Here is a 22,593-nt window from a genome sequence, read left to right on the forward strand (position 1 = left end):
CTCCACAATGGGTTAGGTTTTTACTTCGTCATCGAGTAAAAAATGACATTTGTGTTAACGAGGTCGGTCGCGTGGCTATCTGTCATCTGTCAGCATTTACAACCTAATGACGGTTGTCAGTTGTAACAAATGGATTGTTGCATTGAAAAAAACTGATTTTCTTTTTGGTATTTTTTTTGCGAATGAATGGATGGTTCTTCAACTACCGTCAACTCAAAAATATCATAGAATCTGTCAGTAGTCTTTTTGCAAATATCCAGTTATAACCTGCGTGTGTTCTAATTGGATTGTGAGACTGGGCCCTTAAGTAAGTAACTACTTACTTAAATATTTGCAAAACCATGAGATTCTACATAAGATATTTTTGCGTTAACTGGTGTTCGAAGAGCACCTGATTAAGTTTATTTTAAGATATATTCAATTTTTGTAATCGCATCCCTGTAGCTCCGAATATTTCCTCTCAGAAATTTTCCTGAACTGTCGTTCACACCCCACTACAAAACGCGTATCTGACACAACCCTCAGACAGGCTGTCTTATTTAAACTTTTTCTACTTTCACAGTCAATTTCAATAATACCTAAGAATGAAAATACTATCTACTTACCTGTAAGAAAAGTCATTCCGAAAGTTTTTATATTATTTAGGTTATTATACATCGCTATGGGGTTCTCCGTCATACAAAAGACATCAACGAGCTCAATATTTTTTAAGTTTTTTTCTATATTTTGAGGATTATACTTTTTGTCGTTTATTGACAGAATTCTAAGTTGATGTGATTTTTCGCATATTCAGACTTCTCATTCTTAACGGGGAGAGCACAGGCACGAGTTATCAATAAGACAGGAAATAATTTATGACTTACTTACAATAAATCGGTAAGGATACAGGCTTCATCATGGCCCAGTGGTTGAGCATTGGGCTCACGAACCGGAGGGCCTGCCATAAAAATGACTTTCTTCTTCTATCGTGTGGGTTGTGAGGTGTATTACTAACCTCATCAACCAAAAAAAATAAAAAACAAAAATGACTTTGTGATCTCTAGTTTGGATATTGCATGCTGATCCCCTATTTGTCCAAAAGTAAGATAATCCGTGCTTCGGAGGGCACGTCGTTCCCGGCTACTATTTACTTAAGTAAGTATGTACTATGTAGTCGTTACATAAGCTATGTCAGGGGCCTTTGGTGGCTGAATAGTAACCCTGACACGTGCCTTGATGACACCACAGAAGAAGACCATAGGCTTCAGTCCTGAACTATAATAATTCATAATAATTATTATGATGGATACTAACTCTATCACCATTCACGAAGTATCGCGAATGGTCCAACTCTCTCAATAGTAATTGAAAATTTTGAAGAAGACATTTACAGCTACATTTGGTATTGAAGTTCATTGTGTATGTAAGAGTTGGATCACCACGTGGTTTCCCCTATTACCTATATGGTCATATTATTATAAAAACGACCTCCGTGGTCCAGTGGTTGAGCGTTGGGCTCACGATCCGGAGGTCCCGGGTTCGATTCCCGGTGGGGACATATTATCACAAAAATTACTTTGTGGTCCCTAGTTTGGTTAGGACATTACAGGCTGATCACCTGATTGTCCGAAAGTAAGACGATCCGTGCTTCGGAAGGCACGTTAAGCCGTTGGTCCCGGTTACTACTTACTGATGTAAGTACGTAGTCGTTATTATGAGTCATGTCAGGGGCCTATGGCGGTTCAATAGTAACCCTGACACCAGGGTTGATGAGGTTGGTAATTCACCTCACAACCCACACGATAGAAGAAGATTAATAATAATTTATTTATTTATTCAAGTAAAAAAACTCATTTGGTTAGTATATCTTACTCTATGTTAGTAAACAGTACAAATCAGAATTATAGATATTGGGTATGTAAGTCACCCCTGCCCCACCCCACCAGATATTGGTACGGTAAATAGCTTCACGCCTGTTTCCCCGACAGGGCTGGCAGACATGTATAGTACATCCACTCCTTGCCAGCTATGTTTGAGTCCCATGTAATAGAGGATGAACCCATTACTATCAACCCGGCACACACCCTGGAAACCACGTATTTAATATCGATTACCTGGGGGGTTAAAAAAGCCACATAGGTAGTTGCAATTCATCTAAGAAAACAATATTGCTATTTGACATTTGTTTGAGGATACTTTTGAGGATCCCGATACAGACCCCGCCGGCGTGGTCGACGATTTCCCTCAATCAGCGCTTATCGGTATCGACCTACTAGAGTCGATTAATTCTTTCAAATTATTTTTTCTCTCAGACGACGCCCTGAGCCGAGGTTCGCGCCCAACTGGGCACCCTCAGGCCTGTTGTCTTAAACGTTGTACCGGGTGAGAGCCTTCAGCGCTCCCCATCTGTCTGGCCAAGTAGTAAATGCCATCTGCGGTAAATCTACAATAAGTCACGTCAAAAAAAAACAAAAGCACTTACTTTTTATATGCGCAAATGTCAAATTGTATTATTGCTTTTTTAGATGAATTGCTTCGACGTGGCCTTTTTAACCCCCCTGGTTATGAATTCAAACACATAAAGTCTAATTCAGTGGGATTCGAACCAGGGACACTGCGATGTAACTGGTATGCATTCTCCGAACAGGGTTATCATCGATTTTTGGCAACTTTTACGTAGAGGAAAACGGTTTTCAACGTTCGTCCTTGAACGGTGATGAGGCGTGTTGCGACCACGTGAGTTCATTGCCCCGTGCTATGATTAAGACGATTATCTCGGATAATTCGGTTACTATACTCGGCCACCGCTTCATTATCTGTTACTCAATACATTTTTAATAAAATCTGCACGCCGCGACTCGTGTATTGAGATAAATGAATGATTGCATGTTAAATGCTTTATTTGGAGTTAGTGGAAATGAAAGCTTAACTGAGTTTTTATTTAAATCGGGCAATAAAAACCCAAGCCAAGCCTATACAATATACTTTAACCTAATAATACTTACATAAAATATTAGTGTCGATGCTGGCATACAAAATGTGAGGGTTCCGTTATCTTAAAAATTGGAGAACCCCTAAACTAATATGTTGTCTAAATTTATCACCTACTCTCGACGAGGCTTTTTCTTTGCCCAATCCTACTTTTTATGTCATTTAAGCTTTACCACAGCCTCCGTGGTCTAGTGGTTAGAGCGTTAGACACACGATCTGGAGGTTCGGGTTCGATTCCCGATGGGGACATTGTCGAAATCACTTTGTGAGACTGTCCTTTGTTTGGTAAGGACTTTTCAGGCTTGAATCACCCGATTGTCCGAAAAAGTAAGATGATTCCGTGCTTCGGAGGGCACGTTAAGCCGTTGGTCCCGGCTATTAGCCGTAAAAACACCTCCACGTGGAGTATGCTCCATACCCCCTCCGGTTGATTGAGGGGAGGCCTGTGCCCAGCAGTGGGACGTATATAGGCAGTTTATGTTATGTTAAGCTTTACCAATGTAGAAGTCGACTAAGGGATCGTTCTGGCTAATGTGATGGATAAATTACTACAATATCGGTGGATTAGTAAATTTAAGCAATCAACCTCAATTGATTTGTGATGACTATGCATATTCCATAAAGGACTACGGGCCTTTTTAAGATCAAATGCTCAATGTGGCAGTTTAGACCCCAGTTTGTGTGTGTTATGATAGCACGGAACAGAGATAATAATAAGGTATTTTTTGTTGTATTGTTGGTAGTGTGTAAGCGTAGGGCGCGCGCGGGGTGCTGGCGATGGTGCGTCTGCGGCGCGCATTCCGCGGAGGCGGAAGGCCGCGTGCGCGGCGCGGTCGTCGACATGGCTCGCGAGGTGCACTTGCAACGCGCGCCCGCGCCGCCCCGCGCCGCGCCTCGGCCTTGCGCCTGCGCTGACCAGACCGCGTTGCCATCTCGTCTCACTACACACCCGATAGTCACGTTCGCCGGTCATTACAATATTACGCGCCATGTGCTCATAAAAACACGGCTCGAGTGTGATATATTGAAAAGTACACACATAAAACTGAAGTGCGTTTAATTCGGTTGCTTTTTAAAGTGGAAAGTTGGAAATTGGAGTAGTTAGTTAGATGTTCGGAAGGTCCGGGCACGCGGTTCAGTCCGCGCCAACTCGCCGGTAGGACAAGACGGATGGTGGCGGGAGTCCGGGCGGCGCGCGGCGGGCGACTTGTTGCGCTGTGGTCGCGTGTGCGGGTATGCGCGCACGTGCGGCGGCGGCGCGCGGTGGCGCGGCACAGTCCCGCGGCGGCCGGCGACGAGCGCACACCGCCTCCGCCGCACGTGCCACCGCCGCCCGCGCCGGCATGCGACGCTAGCCGGAGCATGCGGTTGCCGCTGCTGCCGCTGATCGTGCTGCCGCTCGTGCTCGCGCGCCCGGCAGCAGGTAACACCACCGGTGATCTCTACTCCACTGTGACCCCCCAACACTCCAGAGCCACCAAGTACAGGTTACCCCTTTGCCCCCTTGCATTAACGTGTGCACGCTTTTCTTCAAGTTCGGTAAGTTTATGAGTTCGGCCGAGTCACGCCATCCGAGGTATATTTCAAGTAAGAAAACATTGCAATTTATTTATTATTAAATTAACCGTTAGTTACCACCCGCTAGTAACGTGGATGAGGGTTTCCCGCGGTTTTCATTTGTTTCTTAACTGAGAATTGAGTAAATCGTGAAAAGTAAGTTTGCTCTTCGCTAATATTTACCAGCACTTCAAAAGTTTCTTTCGAGCGTGAACTTATGTTGAAAGTTTTTGTTAAGTATATTTTGAAGATAAATTTGTTATTTTTAATCACTAGTGATTTAAATATCGAGTTAGATACCAAACGTTTATTATTAAGTGTACTTAATCTTAAAGTATAAAAATATTTCTAATTATTCACGTGAACATGCGTGCGTGTGCATATATTTTATTTATATATATATATATATATATATATATATATATATATATATATATATATATAAAATAAAGGACAGCATAAAAATATATAGAAAGCAATACTATAAAGCAATTACGTTTAAAAAACAACTATTAATTGTTATTTTCTTAATTGTTATATATATATATATATATATATATATAAACTTTTTCTCTCTTTTTTTTTCTTTTTAACTCTTTTTTTTATTACTTATATATTTTATTTAGATATAGAAAATACTTTATTGTATACTTACTTATTAATTAATTATTCACCTAACAGTTCGAACCCAGTAAAGTATTCTTATTGTAGATTTGCCGTATATGGCATTAACTACTTGGCCGAACAAACAGTACGCCTTCTCGCAAGCCTACATCATAAAATAACAACAGCACATGAGTCAACGACAATTTACTACTCATTACAATAAGAGCAAAAAATTAGTTAAAAAAACTGCCTATAAGAAAAACCAGGACATTGTTTATTTAAAAAATGAGTGTGATTCCATATGACATGATATGACTCTTAAAGTCAAGATTCGAAATATAAAAACTAGAATTAAAACCTCTTCCTTTTTTAAATCGCATAAAAAGTTGTAAGTGTATTTAAACTTCCACTTGATTATATAATAATAATTCCCTAATATACCCATGCGTGGACAGGGCTAAAAAAATAAACTTAGAACTTTCTTAGAATGTTCCATGCCTATCATCCTTGACATGTTGACTAGGAAACCACGTTCTCTTTTTAACGTGATGGGCGGGCGCACTAATAATTTGCCATTATCAAGTTCTTTTTGGCGGGCTGGGCGGGCGCACTAATAATTTGCCATTATCAAGTTCTTTTTTCCTTTTTTGTTGACCTGACGTATTGTAAATTTGCCGCAAAAGGTATTAACTACCTGGTTGGACAAACGGAGAGCGCTGAGGACTCTCCTCCGGTAATTATAAAGTTCAATCTTTGGACAACAATACTAAAAGTAAAAGTTTTTATTTGCCTGCCCCCATAGAGACAACGGGGTTGAATTTACACGTTTTCTTATTGATGTTTGATACAGGTAGGTACCATATTATAATAATATATAACACGTTAAAATATTTGCAAATTAAGTCGAATAATGACCTCAATCTGAATAAAATGCAAAAGATCATATTCAGTTATTTTTTGTAAGTACCTACAAAAACTAAAATTGGAGATAGTATTAGAAGGTACAAAGCATATCCTTAAATGACCTTACTGCTCACTGTGGGGACTCTACGCTAATATACAGTCACAAACATGACGAACCTGAACACTGTATACTGTATACAGTGTGTGTCCGTGTACTGTCATAAATACGAGTTACTTTTTAAAATCATATTGTCAATCACTGTCCAAAACCTTCTTCTATTTAGTGTGGCTATCCGGGATAAAAAAAAATATGGCCCATTTTCATTTTCTCCGTGAAATCTTTTAAATCACATTAAAAATAACGTTTATTTTCACATAAGTATAATAGAAACGATTAATACTTATTATGTACCAGATAAGTAAGTAGGTACTTAGAATAATATTTTCCAGTTAAGTGTATAAATATGTTCTTTAAGTAGTTTTTTTGGGTAGTTCCTTTTCATCGTTGAGCTATTTCGGTATGTAGTAGTAAGAATAGCGTAGCTACCACCGTACTGCGTAATATCTGAGTTTATCCAACCACAAGAACTGAGAATTATAGCTACGGCTCACTTCTGGATACTAGACTTGACTAAACAAGAGTTTAGCGAAATTAGCGTAACTCAGATAAAGGGAAAATGTTGCAACTTAAAAACTCAATAAAATTCTGGACACCCACAGATTAATAGCTGGTAAAATGATCTTGTTGGATATTATTTTAGTGTCTCTCATTTACTTAGTATTTTTTCTACCAGAAACAAGTTGAAATCATTTATTGAATCTACTCACTTATCAGTTAGGTATGCGATTGTCTATTTTAATTTCTGACCAAGTAATCACTGTCACGTAAAAAAAACTATTTTTATAAAATAGTACTTTAGGACCTCATGTAAAGTTTTTATTTCTTTTGTCGTTCTTATATTTGAACGGAAGATATACTGCATACTTAATCAAAAGTACTATACTACTGTACTATACTACTACTCTCTGTTCTGTACTATACTCTTATTTTAACTATAATTTGAGTTACGCAGTTTTATCGCAGAACAAAAACAATGTATGGCCCAATTCATGTTTGAATAATTCGCTCATAAAGTAGGCTAGTTAGGGCTAGACCGGTCGCCACCACAAGTGAAATTAACGACATTTAACGCCTACTTGCAACTATTTAATTTCCCATTTAACTAAATAACGTAGTATCCCTGTCTGAACAACATCCGGTCGCTTGCCTGTGCGCACTATTAAGTGTTGCCCTACGACATAATAGTTTACGTTTCCAACTGTTTATTTAAATAGCTTCGACGACTGGTTAATGTCAATGGTTGCAGCTCGTTTCTCTTTTTATACGGCAATAAGTAAGTACTTAGTATTTTTTAATACGAGTACGTGTTCATGTTTCTCTTTTGAATTCAGAAGCTACATTGTCAAGTTCTTGCACTACATACTAATAGTATATATCGCTTTTTGTCATGGCTAATTTGCAGAATACATAGCCAAACAGGGCTATGTATCTCGTATCTTTACACAGTTAGTCATATGTTTTTCTTCTCCTTCTTCTATACAAAGAGAACACGGTGCGTACTCTACAACTAGTCAGTGAAGGTGTCTGGCTCTAGCTATGTATTATCTACCTCATATCTTCGTCAGACGTAGTCCTAATTATAAAACTTCAAGTTCCTTCAAACAGTCATAAAATTTATTAGGTATAATAAAATATACCGTTTAAGAGCTAATTAGCTGGTTGGCCGAAATTTGCATTCCTGAGAATCCTTTTTAACAAAACTATCATTCGGTGTTTTTGTCACGCTCCATTTGAATTTATTTTACTAGGTAGATTCTGTGAGATACAAAATTAATTGTTTTTATGTATATTATTATGTTAAGTACCTATTTTTAAAAAAGGAATTAGGGTTTATAGGGAATAAATACCAAAGCCACTGCACCACCGCTAAATTGTCCTTTCTAAAGTTTCATTATACTTGGTTATGAAAGGAAGTTATATGAAATGTTTCTTCACACTCGACTTGTAGGTATTTTTTTTTCGATTGATTATTTCGTTATATCAAAAATAAATTAATAGTGCTAGCTCATAATAGCTGTATGAAAAGAGTACTCGATTATTGTTGGAGTTGTTTTGGAGTGTGCAAAATTAGCATGTGTAAATAAATATGAAAGAGTTGTCTGGAGCGGGCGCGCGGTCACCCGCGACGGACCGCGGGCACCTGCGGGCTAGGGGGCCACGCCACACCCCGGGTTTTACCGATATCGATAAAATAATAAATCATAACATAAACTCACGACTACACGATTATCACAGTCAGACGTACATCAGTCAGTTAGTACCCACGCCTCACCGAGCTTTCTGTTAGACCAACGTGATAGGTGGTGAGTTGTATCGCCGTCTATAATGGTTGAGCCAACTGTGTTAGTGAAAAATGCAAATTAATAATTTATCAGTGCAAGACCGGGGTTCGAACCGGCGCTTATGAGAAGCAAGTCGGAGAACCACAGGACCACGTGACTATAAATCGATAATATTATCTAAAAACCAGTGCCAAATTAGTAATACTGAAAAGTAAATGCAGCGAGGGCTAGAATTGCTAGATTTTTATTTTTATTTGACGTGACTTATTGTAGATTTGCCGCAGATGGCATTAACTACTTGGCCGGACAGATGGGGAGCGCTGAAGGCTCTCACCCGGTACAACGTTTAAGACAACAGGCCTGAGGGTGCCCAGTTGGGCGCGAACCTCGGCTCAGGGCGTCGTCTGAGAGGAAAAATATTTGAAAGAATTAATCGACCCTAGTGGGTCGATAGCGATAAGCGCTGAATGAGGGAGCTAGAATTGCTAGAAGACTCTACGTAAATGTATGCGTTTACTACAAATAAACGCAACGAGGTTTCTTCTATGAACTCATGCTATTTATTTTAGAACCGCGTATATCTAAACTAAAATAACATAATATGTACTTTACGTATTGGCTTTCTAAAAGTTGTAGTTTCTGTGTACTCCAAAAAGACCTTTTTTTGACGTGACTTATTGTAGATTTTCCGCAGATGGCATTAACTACTTGGCCGGACAAATGGGGAGCGCTGAAGGCTCTCACCAGATATTAAAAAGACCCATTTCCTACTTAAACGACTGTGGATTATCCTAAGAAACTTTTATATTTCACTATTTAACTTTGCATTTTCTTGTCACTTATTCATAATTGGCTAATCATGTTGTCATAGTAGTTGCTAATGTTTGTAAAAACAATTATTAATTAAGTAGGTAAAAATAAAAATCAAAGTTAAGCGCCAAGATTAAGGCTCCCCCGTATGTGTGTGCAAAAATATGTTTTTGCAGAGCATTCACATGGGAACAGCATCGTTGTCAACAACACTTTCTCAAAATGTATTTATTCCGTTACCACCGCCTGTCAATTCTAACAGAAGTATAATTTATAGCTATTACCGTATTGTCTCGCGGGTTAAATTACTCTTTACGAATTCCGAGACGCCGCCATTCTCGAATGTTAAGTCTGCTGGGAGGCTCTGGTGTTTTCCAATATGCACATTACGTCGCTAGTAACGGCTTATAGCTTTGCAATGGACACGTTCGTCTGCATGCCAAGTGCCGATTCCTGGTGATCGCCCCCTTTGAATTATGCGTACACGCACGCATTCAATCGCCTCGCGAGATTTATGCCCGTCCCGCCCGCTCGCCACATACAAATGTTTCCTTGAATTTTGACGTGACAAGTTCGTCTACCCGGTGGTAGAAAATAGAGGTACAAATAAGATACATTTTTGTGTCTCTTATTTAACGATTTGCTTAGAGCTTTTGAACTTTAAAAGAGCTTTTTTTTTTTCAATTTGGAAAATGTTTTTTAATGTCGACGTCGCCTTGATATCGATAATGGGTGCATCTCTAAAGTGAATGCACGGCCGAGGTGCACCGCGGTGCATCAGCGAAACATGAGCTATTGTTTGAGAGCATCCAAAACTTTTCAACGAATGCTTCAATTTTTAACGGTGTGCGATTTTATAATAATCTTTTCTCAAGCCTTTGTACGCCTACTCCGAAGGTTCTTTTTTTCCATCTGAGCCCACTTGCTACTGTGATTAATTTTAAAATCATCTGCAATAACAAATGGAATTCACATTTAATATGAACATTTTATTATCAACAATAAGTAATTATAAATTAATTTATGAAAAATAAGTCGTCCATGAATCAAAATAAGACAAATTAACAAAATTGGCAAGAACAACATTTGTGTATTTCTTTAAGAAACAAGAATGTCGCGTGATGTCGTGGCGCCGGACTTTGCAGGGGACAAATTTTGATACATTTCTTGTGAAATTCATCAGAGTTGACGAGCGTTCTGGCAAGCCTTCAGGAATCCATGCTTCGATCTCGGATCCACACCGTATCACCGGCTGACGCATTGGTATTTGTTGAAATTAAAATATTTTCCTACCTATTCATATTTTCGTATTATTTCGTAATTGCGCACGTCATTTTCCTTAAAAACGACGAAGAGTTACATTTCAAATATTTTCCTCATTAAATCTTGTTTTTACAGTAAGCAATCTAAAACTGTAAGTACCCGGATAATTTATGTAGAGTTAAATCAAGGAGGCCAGACAGTTAGTTACCCGTGGACGCGTAATATCAATAACGCGGCTAGACGGAGGGTTAGAATATTATGCAAAACACTGTCATTATACTCCAGGCACCTGCTAGCCGTCCTTCAGCGCCCCACAAACTGAAACTAGGTCGCCTGAAGGCACAGCCTGCCAGACAATCACAATTTTAAATTAGCCCTAACTTCTAGCCGAGACAGAATTTTAAATGCAGTTAGGCCCTATTAACTACTCCCTTGGCAACTGACTTGAGATTTTATTAGGCCCGTCTGATAAGTTTGTACGTTGTTAAACACAGTAGCGGTATGAGCTATAAACTTTACTAGCGCACTTGGTAAAACTTTCTTGAATTCGTGGAAGAGGCTTTCAACTAAGTTTACCTTAACTCTGCGACTCTACATTTTAAACTTTTCTTGCGCTGAATTCTTTTTTAAAAACAAAATATCTTAAAATACTTCCAAATCACAGGAACGCGCCGAAAAACAAAATTAATCAAACGTACAGTTCAAATATTGAAAGGAAATCCTCAATTTCTTAACATCTGAGAGTAATTGTTTATGTTCTAGAAAATTCATGCCAAACGATTCTGTCCATCCGGCGTGTTCATCCGTTTCAGAACGGTGCAGTTGCCAAGAATTTGTCTCATCAAACTTTACTCGTCAAATACGTCAATGTGGACGGTTGAAGGTGTTCCGCTGATGACGGACGGAAGCATGTTGGTATAATTGGCGAGACAGAATTAGAGCCTCTATTCTGAACCATTCACGTGGCCACATATATTGGGAGTGCCCCGAATCAAACACCAAACTATTTCAGTCAATGTCCGCTCTTGACTCTTTAAACCGCATTGTTTGTTTTTCTTCGAGTTACACGCGACTCTTATATTAGCTGTTCGAAGTTCGAAATGACAATATTGTGTAAATATAACGTTAACGTGTGAGACATAAAACGATTGATTAAATTAAACTTCATATCTATAAGACTGATTTTTTGTTTTGCATTTGATAGTTTTCTTCGCTTTGTACATATTTTTTTCAATTACACATATAATTCATAATAAGTAAATATATTCAGATATAGCAATAAAACAGTAACATTTCTAAGATACTCCAAACGGTTTCGTATTCTTTTATTCAATTTATAATTCCGCCGCTGCGCAGGGTTGCATACTGGGCATATTACTATTCCTAATATTTCAAAGTTGACCCACCTCGTCACGTCAAAGCAACGGTAAAGTTCAAAAACAATTATATTTTCACAAAACGCAGTGCCAAGTTTGCAATGTGTTCAAAATAAATAAAGAGTCACGAATTGTCTTTAGAAGGTGTAACCGTTTATATTGGACGCAGTTTAGGAAAATTCCTATTTTTGTGAACTCGATAATAAACATGGAGGCGTGACTGAAACTGTTTATTATAATGTGTTCACCGTATTTAACAACTCTAATTTTAATATAGGCAGGTACCCAATGACTTACGACGACGTTGACGTTTTCTGATTAAACATAACAGCTTAGAATATTGACATAGGAATTGAGGTATTATATAGGTATGTATAGAGTCTTAATGGTGACAAATGGCAAATATACTTAAAATATAATTAATTAAATGTAGAATTACTAAGGAAGGAAGAACACACAAGGATAATGACGTAGACAGACCCGCGATATAAAACGTTAAAACGATGAGTTTTTGTTAGGAGACGTCAGAGGTATGTGTGGACGCAGATCCGCGTTCCAGGCAGGCGCCATACTAGTGACGAGGTTTTTTTAAGGATAGGCGTAGCGTACGAGTGATGTCAATGGCCTCATAACTCAGTAAGTGACGTGTTATCAACGACCCGTTTATACATGCGCATGTCGCGACTCTACTAGAGCCGTATGCTAATTTTCTACAAGAAAATTGTAGAGGTATTGCTTTCGCGTTATTTTATTTCTGGGACGTTATGATTCTGACTAAATTGTATACTTACTTACTAAAGTATTTTCACTGCAATCCAAAGTCGATTCGAGATTCGTTACTATGAGTATAAATAGATTATACTAAACTCTTTATACTAGGTATTCGATAAACGTAAAAAAACCTAACTCAACAAAAACTTAAGTCTTAAAATCGTGTTCCGAAACTGGCTTGCCGGAATCCGTTGCATACGGAAAGAATTCCAAAAAAGGCTGCCTGATTCGTTAAAAATAGAACATGTAGATTAGCAAATTCCTGCATAAGTAGGTGGAGAACTAATGTTGAGGCTAGATGTTCAGATATCTAACCGGTGGCATGTGGACCACAGGTGGTCCGTGACAGCATATATGTGCCCCGCAAATTCATCAATGATCAAAATCAGGAACGCTTAATCGCACTTATCTACTTTAAAATTGTCTGATCAAGATTTTTTGCAAAGAATCCTTAAGTATTAATCATCATCACAAATTTAAGAGCCACGCTCTTGTCGGTGTAGCAGTCTCCATGCTACTTTTTAGGGAAGTATTAATACTTATCTGTAATATACTTTGATTACTTACTTATATGAATAATTTCTTGCTGTCTTGTATTGAGAACAACCTAATCATGTTTATTACCGCTAACAGTTGGTGGTCCAGTCCAGGGCAAGACAGCAATAATATTCCAATGGAACCTCATATCACTAAAAGGTTAAGATCCGCTGAGTTATAGGCATGTCGGACGCAGGCGCGTCACTCGCATTGAAAAATAGTGTCTGCCGTTTGTCTAGCCGCGCGCAGACTAGTGACTCACGCGCAGGAATCCGGCCGAATACGGTGCGCTTGCAGGGTTGCCGAGCGAATGTGCAATGCTGCAAAGGTTGAATTTGGTATTAACCAAGTACCTATCGACTATTGAAAGAAATATAGAAGGAACATTCATTATTTTAGGACGCTACAAACGATCCTACATCAAATCTCGCGAACAACAGTAGTTCGGAGTGTTGCTCAAGTATTCTTTACTTTCGGAAGAATTTCTGATTGACTTTTGATATCTGGCGCCAAAAGAAACGAACGTATGACAAATTGACATTCGTTGTACAATCAATAAGTACATCCTTGCAAAAAATAAGTAGTGCCGACTACTTGCTAGTCTTAATCCGACTCGATCTGTCTGTTCTATATAATATTATAAGGATGCCTTCTTGGGAACAAAAATTGTTCTGGAGTAATACAGTTGACATCCTTTACATCTGCAATCGGGATTTTTCAAAACATCTGGATTTTTGATGCGTATTTTATATTGTTTTAATAGTTCCAAAAATCCATAACGTCTTGTAACGTTCTGCGAAATGTTTTAATGTTAAGCCATGTGCCATGTGTATGTATGTATGTATGTGTGTGTGTGTGTGTGTGTGTGTGTGTGTGTTGTGCCATGTTGTGTTATGTTTGTGTTGTTGGTCATGCGCCTTTGATTCTGATTACAGAATAAATTGGATGTTTACTACCATAAACTAGACAGACAGACTAATTTACGACTCTTAATTGTGAGATCTTTAAATAGTTACTTACATTTTTATACAAACTGCGCAATCGTGGATTGCATTGACAAAAACATTTGATAGCTAAATAATTCTGTATGTAAGTATTTTCAAAAATTTACGATTAATACCTAACGATTTTACAGACTCGGAACTGATTTTTAAAATTAAAAATTATTTTTGTATTTGAACCCATAACAGACGCACCAAACACCGTCTCAAAAAATAACTTTTTAAACTTACTCGTGATGCGCGCGCTAAGGCGCGATAGCACATTATTGTTTTAGGTATTAATGTATTTTTTTATTTACTTATTTAAATCAGGCAACACAATACGACAATGCCTTAACCAATAATACATAAAAAATATAACATTAAATTATGCATATTTCTTCTTGTGCAGCTTCTGTAGTGCACGTCGTTCACCTACCCACCGTCGTCTCAGTATCTAGGCTGGTCCCTTCATATTACACTCTCCATATTTTTTCCACGAGGCAATTCAGGCTCTAATTGAGGGTATTCCACTCGTCGACAGACGGATTTGGCTAACAAAAATGTTTAGTCTCTTTAGCTATTTATTTTTCTTATTATTTTCTTTTTTCTCAAATATTTTTTTTATTTATATTACGGTTTAGGTACATAATGGTGCTAATTCCCATAAATACCATCTAATTTTATTTTGCTCATTCTTCCTAAAATTAAGAGCGAATCATCCGTCCTTTTCGACGGATATGAAAATGACGGATATAAGTTAAAATAAAATTAGGCGGTGTCTGCTGGAATCGGGGCCATTTATGTGCTTAGACTCTAGAGCCCAGTTTTTTGTTTCACTGTCTTTTATTCCCCAGCCGGCTGCAGCTGAAAATCAGCGTCATAGTCTAGCTGTAGCTAGGCCGTGACATTTGCTGAGCTGAAGCCGTTTCGGCATTATGTATAATAATTATTAAGTAATTTAATTAAGTAAGTACCTAAATATTATATTAATTAATGTTAAGTATGCCGAATAAATATTTTTTTTTGTTTCTTTCTTTCAAAAATGTATATATTTTGCTATCTGAAAACGTGGTATGCGACAGCGTGGTAATGAAATTGATTTCACTCAACTATCTGGACGCCTTGCTACGATGGGTTATTACTATTGTTTACTGATCTTAATATTGATAATTTCTTCATAAAACAGTGTATTGACGTCTCGTTAGTAAGTAATGCTTTCCCCGTTATTTCTTTTGGTTAGTATTACTTCGAATTATTATTTTTAATAGTTTTAAATGTAAGTAAGTAGGTATCTGTCTATATTTGATATGAACTATCAGCTGGGGTTTTGCATGAATCAGCAGATATCCTACTCATACAGGGTGTTAGTGACATCGTTACTTCGGCCAAGTAGTTAATGCCAACTGCGGCAAATCTACAATAAGTCACGTCAAAAAAAAAGTGACATCGTAACGAAAACTTTGAGTGATGATTCAGATCATAATTCTAAGTTGATATGACCGGTACATGCTCGGAGGTCTTTCCAGCACTCATTCTTGACACCTCTTTGACACCTTACAAAACCCCTCCATTCCCTTCTTCTCTCTCTGGGGCGAGAGAACACACCGCAGCTTCGTCTTTGGCTTTTTTCTGATGTGATCCCTCTTTGTTTGTGCAGCCGGGATCTGCTGGACGGGTATGGAGCGCGGCGGGCGCTGTAGCTCGGTGGCGGCGCTGCGCGTGGGCCGCGCCGAGTGCTGCGCCGGCGCACGCGCCGCGCCCGCCGCCTGGAGCCCGCGCGACCTAGACAGCGGCGAGATATTCTTCTACAAGGCGCTCTCCGGGGGTGTACCTTGTACTGCTTGTGCTGGTCAGTACTTATACATGCCTACATGCATATAACAAACGGCCTCCATAGTCTAGTGGTTAGAGCGTTGAGCTTGCCATTTGGAGATCCGGGTTCGATTCCCGATGGAGACATTGTCGAAATCACTCTGTGAGACTGTCCTTGGTTTGGTAAGGACTTTGCAGTGTAAAATCACTCAATCAATAGCCGTGCTTCGGAAGGCACGTTAAGCCTTTGGTCCCAGTTACTACTTACTGATGTAAGTATGTAGTCTTTACATGAGTCACGTCGGAGGTTTTTGGCGACTCAATAGTGACCCTGACACAGGTTGAGGTTGGTAATCCACCTCACAACCCACACGATAGAAGAAGACTACTGAAAAACAAACAAAACCCAACTACAATGCTCCACTCGCAATAGGCAGATGCACATACTTACTCGTATTTTTATTGAAGCGTCTAGACTGGTAGGTACTACTATAACACGTAATTGCGCCTATATTAGCTTCAATTGAGCGAGGTAAACAATTCCACTCGAATTCATTCGCCAAGTGCACACTAGCTTATCCATTGTTTTAATACAAAATTAGGACGCCGAGTGCATTGCCCGATAGGTACCTAGATAAACAGCTCAATTCACTTGCAAGAAACAGTTTGGCATCGGTACAAGAATGCGGTATAAATGTAAAATCTTGTACAAATGAATGTATATTGTATGCGTGTTACCTCAGTCAACGTTACGTTAATGAATATTTTGAATGAGAATATTTTAATAAAAGACAAGTCACAAATACAAATAAAAATAGGTGGTATATTACAATATGGAGGAACTCGGTGGCGCAGCGGTAAACGCGCTCGGTCTACAATTGTTGAAGTTAAGCAACTTTCGCAAAGGCCGGTCATAGGACGGGTGACCACAAAAAAAAACATCTCGAGCTCCTCCGCGCTTCGGAAGGCACGTTAAGCCGTTGGTCCCGGCTGCATTAGCAGTCGTTGATAACCGCCAAACCGCACTGGGCCCGTGTGGTGGTTTAAGGCCCGATCTCCCTATCCATCCACAGGGAAGGCCCGTGCCCCAGCAGTGGGGACGTTAATGGGCTGGTGATGTGATGTGATTACAATATATTAAAATTCGTAATATAGATGAGACGGCTCTGGCTATCTCCAGCGCGGTATTCGTAAACACGATCATGAGCTATGCCACAAGTAGGTAAAACCAATCAATTGGGTATTTGACAGGGTCAAAGATAAATTATAAAATGCCAATCTAGAAATAGAAGCCAATCTACGATGTTCAAAAATCAATCTCATTTTAATTTCTGAATTATTTTCGAATTTCAATTACGAATTAAATAACAATGAGTAGATGGTATTTCCATACAAACTCCGAAGAAAACTTCCGTTATCACGTTTCGTAAAAAGTATCTCATTTGACTAGGTTGTCAAGTAGCATTATTAAATAACTAACTGTTAAAAACATAGAAGACGTTTAGCTGCATGTCTTCCAGGGCATGTTGTAAACAAAATCCGTCAGAGAAATAACTACAATAATCTCAAAATAACGTTTATGAGTTTTAATTCGTATTTGAATCATAAATAATGAATATCACGTGGTTACAAGATTTTAAGCCCGGTTTATGGCAAAAGGCTCGCCCTTATTACATGGGACTGAAACACAGCTGGCGAGGTGTGGGTGTGTAGGTATACTATACATATCTACCATCTCTGATTACAGGCGTGGTGCTATGTTATCACGTTCACTGTGCAACTTGAAAATTCTATGTCAACTCCTCACGTGCAATGTTATTTTTCGATAAACACATTGGAATGTATGTACATAGACACACTAAAGGAAGAAAACATGTGCCCCATTGTACATGCACGTAGGTATGAGTTTCAAATTGATTGCCTCATGTGGTTCATACACAGTGAACGTGTTAGTTATAGTACCTAATCTATATCTTTATACAAACTCCATAATCTCACACAGCAGTGTATCTATAAAGGTCCAGTTACAAGCTATCCCGCTAATGGCCTGATCGATCGAAAGCAGTCCACTAATGCATCTGCCATTTCTCTCACATCTCGCGATGTTGGAGATATTACTCTAGATAAGCTTTTGAGAGCCTAGGAGAAGCTTGTTCCACTGATGCTTCAGCTTATAAAAATGGTAGATAATTTGCTAGCTCTCTAGCGAGTCGATGGAGTAGATCGTAGCCCCTCGGAGGTAGTATTCGGTCGACGAGTATTTTATTCATTATCAAAATGCGATTTCGTTGAATACCACTACATTGAAAAAAATATTAAGTAAATTATATTCACATTCGATGTACTTTGTGAGTACGTGACCTAACCTGTATTGGGCTGGTTTCCCCTTCGCGGCTTGGAAGGGCAGGCAGGCAGTCGCTTCTATAAAAAACCGAACCTGTCAAATCTTCAGGTTAGATTTGTAATGGAATAGCACTGGAAAGATGATGATGACTCGGTGTACTTACATAACCTAGTGTGTATGATAGATTTTCCCATATGTATACGCATGTTGAGGAGCTCGGTGGCGCAGCGGTTAACACGCTCGGTCTGCGATTGTTGAAGTTAAGCAACTTTCGCAAAGGCCGGTCATTGGATGGGTGACCACAAAAAAAAGTTTTCATCTCGAGCTCCTCCGTGCTTCGGAAGGCACGTTAAGCCGTTGGTCCCGGCTGCATTAGCAGTCGTTAATAACCATCAATCCGCACTGGCCCCGCGTGATGGTTTAAGGCCCGATCTCCCTATCCATCCATAGGGAAGGCTCGTGCCCCAGCAGTGGGGACGTTAATGGGCTTATGATGATGATTATATGCATCAATTGTATGCCATTTGGATGATCAATAGGTCCTAAGTCTACGAATCCGTATTATGACTTTGTTTCCCCCATTTTTTAAGTTCTTACATTGTTAGACCCATCTAATATTATGTATTTATGTCAGCATAGGCTGACCGCCTATGCTTACAAATTGGATACGTCCAGCCGCACTGATACTGCCATGTTTAAGGAACTACAGTCCTAGATTTTTTTTCACTTTGTAAAGTCCGTTTCTTTCAGCCGTTGCTTACACTGACGCATAGGTATCTACTACACCCTTCCCCACTGCTCACTGAAGCAACCCGATCTAAAGAAAAGTACCATTTGAACTCTTCTTCTCTTCAACAGAATCATGTGCAGGCGTGTCCTGTGGTACGGGACGCCGTTGCGTGGTGCGGGGCGGGCGCGCGCGATGCGTGTGCGCAGCGAGCTGCCGCCGCGCCGGCGCTGTCTGCGGCTCCGACGGCAAGACCTACCGCTCGCTGTGTCGACTCCGGCGCCGCGCGTGTCGACGCCCCGCCAAACACCTGAGCTTGGACTACCCTGGACCGTGTCGAGGTAAGATTGATCTCTACAGCCATTGGATAACATGATCAGAAGCGGTGATAAGTTTTACTATAGTAACGTATCTATACGTCGATGGTGGAAGTGATAAGATAGTAGAATAGAATAGTACCATTGAACTAAAATGGAATCTTGATTTCGCTGATGATCCTGTGTTGAAAATACACGATTTTTGTTTTTGAATCAATTATACAGGAGTTGTTATCCCTGGAAATGATGATGTGTTGACCATTTCGGGTTATCTCGGTAGCGAAGCCAATCACTACATTAGTGGTAAGCAGAAAACGGCATACTTTTCTCCAACTAGCATAAATTATAAAAAAAATACAATTTAGATAAGTATTTTTGAAGATCGCGATAATAATAGTATGAAAACTTAAGAGGACTGCCGAGCTACCGGCGCCGGCGCCGGTGTAGTGGTGCTGTTTTATTGCGATCATTACGGATGCATTAGTTTGAATGGACACAGAGTATAAACAGCTCAAAATTAAATACTAAAATACACCTGGCGTGTTAAATAATAAAAGTGAATTCTAGCATTCACTGTAATAACAGTCTCAGACGGAAACTACCAACCAGCCTAGTATCACAATAGCAGTAAGTACTTCAAAAGCTACAGGTAGCTATTCCAAAGCTGAGTAATTATCTTTAAAGCTGCTAAACAGCTACTGTACTATTCTTCCACTAAGGGTCAGGGAGCTTAAACGTGCCGTTTACAATGTTACAACAATTTAAGTAATATAAAAATACAATTTTAAGTCAGAAATTATCTACCTAGGTCAAATAGGTAGTATGGATTGATTCTGTTGCTCCAAATTCTAACTTAACCACGACCAATATTAAAAAAAGAAACAAGCGATGATTTAGGTATTAGTTAGCCAAGCAAAGATTAATCGAATTTTTGAATATTGGATTCAATTTTGCTTAACTCAAATACCGAAACAAATATTCGCCGCTTGTTTATTTTTGATTGGTAAGATGGTTTTTTGAAAGTAGGCCGTATTATAAGTATCCAACACAGCATCGACTGACATAAAATAGGAATATTTTCTATAGTTATCACATGCCCAGCTTGATCGAAAACGGAGAGTAGAAGAGCTAATACGAGTAATTCGTCATGTCATAAACATCTAAGTATAACCAAGATTGATGGACGGTGCGGTTAGCATGGCAACAACTAGTATGTCTAATAGACGCACCTAGCAACCGTCTAGTGCAACTTGCAATATAAAGGCGCGTTTAAGACCCATCAAAGTTATACTGACTCATTACTGAACCGCTGAAGCTTGACTGTGGGTAACTGCGAGACGCCACGCGTGTCGCGTACAAAGTTTTAGCTTGGGGATTTTGACAATATTACTCATACATATAATCATCATCATCATCATCATCAGCCCATTAACGTACTCACTGCTGGGGCACGGGCCTTCCCTATGGATGGATAGGGAGATCGGGCCTTAAACCATCACGCGGGCCCAGTGCGGTTTGATGGTTATTAACGACTGCTAATGCAGCCGGGACCAACGGCTTAACGTGCCTTCCGAAGCACGGAGGAGCTCGAGATGAATTTTTTTGTGGTCACCCATCCTATGACCGGCCTTTGCGAAAGTTGCTTAACTTCAACAATCGCAGCCCGAGCGCGTTTACCGCTGCGCCACAAAATTTCGCATGAACAGGAGGGGGACCCGGTGGTGTAATGGTTAACGCGCTCGTCCCAGCTTGACAGAAGCTGCGGGTTCAAGTCCGGTCCGAGTCAGATTATTTCGATTTATTAATTTTATCTTTGTGAATATTACACATGCTTCAAAATTATTTCCATTGCAAGATAGACACGATCTGTTTTCGTACACGATGTCCTATAAACCCTATCAAGGTGGGTAGAGTCAAAGGTAAGATTTTGACAACATTAGAGCGGCTTCAAAATCATTTTTATTTCCAATGTAATAATAATATAAAGTACTGGACTCTATAGGCCCGCGATATGGGGACTACATACAAATAATAATAATAACCCAAGTATCCCACTCCAGTAACCCCCAACCCAATAGCCCAGTTCCCTTTGTTTCCATAATCTGCAATGTACACACGAACCGGGGATTGTCTTTGGGTGCACTCCCATAGTGCATACAGGGTAGTGTCACAACTAATTTAGATTAGTGTCTGAAGGCCTCTACGTGTTGGCTTCGGCCCCACGTACACCTTCCAAAAGTCCGGGACTCTATAGTCCCGAGATATGGAAACGACATACAAATAATAATATAGCTTTATTTCAGAAAAAAAACCATTATTGAACCTTAACCAAACCTTGAAACCGAAAGTTCAATAAGGACTTCAAAATTAAGTATATTCTGAGGTGAAGAAGCGGCGCAAGTACCTCTTTGCTTTGTTTATGGATCTGGATTATACATACAATAGTACCTACACTATTTATAGATGAAAAATGATACATCTGTTCACCTTCAAAAGTTTAACTTTTTTGAAAGAAATTGTATAAGCAACTCTACATTGCATTATGCGATGCGATCAAGCGACATTTTAGGAGATTCTAAGATTTTTATTTGGTCCCAATTTTTTTATTTAGTTCCGTTCTTCATGATCAATCTTTACATCCACTCACAGAACTGACACATAGAACCCATGAAACCACTTACTTAATCTAAAATAATGACACGTACTTAGGAAGTGTGGCAGTGACAACAAAAATATTCATTTTTTTTATGGAATACTGTAAACATAACTTGAAAAATCTATCTAAGTACATTTATTTGTATCTAGACCTGGCACGCGGTGCAATTTTTTGTGTACCTTCTTGCTATTATCTAAACAGCAATAAATAATAGCGTCCTTTGCGCATACGCAGTCATGCCCATGTAACTACTTATAACAAAATCCACAAATGGAGTAAAGTTAATAAAAACAACATTCACCCTGGCTATTGATAGGTACTCCTTACGAAAGTTTAAAACTCTGACTCATAAACAAGCGTAATCCTACATTTATATCAGATCAAACACCCAAGTACAGTAAACACATTTCTTAGAAATCAGAAATCAGAAATCAGAATCATTTATTCAACGTAATTATCATGGATAAACTTGTTGAAGGTCAATGTAACATTTTTGAATTTACGTCATTTCGCAAGGTGTTATGGCTGAGGAGAAGAAATGACAAGAAACTGCAACAG

General features: G+C 39.2%; 1 protein-coding gene across 1 annotated transcript in view; it reads left to right on the forward strand.

Annotated features, from left to right (window-relative positions):
- Positions 1–3,878: 3,878 nt before the first annotated feature.
- The window catches only part of LOC126374686 (follistatin-A), a 35,908-nt gene continuing 17,193 nt past the window's right edge, over positions 3,879–22,593 (forward strand). Inside the window, exons 1-3 of the mRNA XM_050021401.1 lie at positions 3,879–4,393; positions 15,837–16,028; positions 19,194–19,403. Of these exons, the coding sequence (XP_049877358.1) occupies positions 4,141–4,393; positions 15,837–16,028; positions 19,194–19,403 (655 nt within the window). The 5' untranslated portion in view covers positions 3,879–4,140. The remainder of the gene's footprint in view (positions 4,394–15,836; positions 16,029–19,193; positions 19,404–22,593) is intronic.

The sequence above is a fragment of the Pectinophora gossypiella genome, chromosome 17 (genome assembly GCF_024362695.1).
Source record: "Pectinophora gossypiella chromosome 17, ilPecGoss1.1, whole genome shotgun sequence".
Classification (NCBI taxonomy): domain Eukaryota; kingdom Metazoa; phylum Arthropoda; class Insecta; order Lepidoptera; family Gelechiidae; genus Pectinophora; species Pectinophora gossypiella.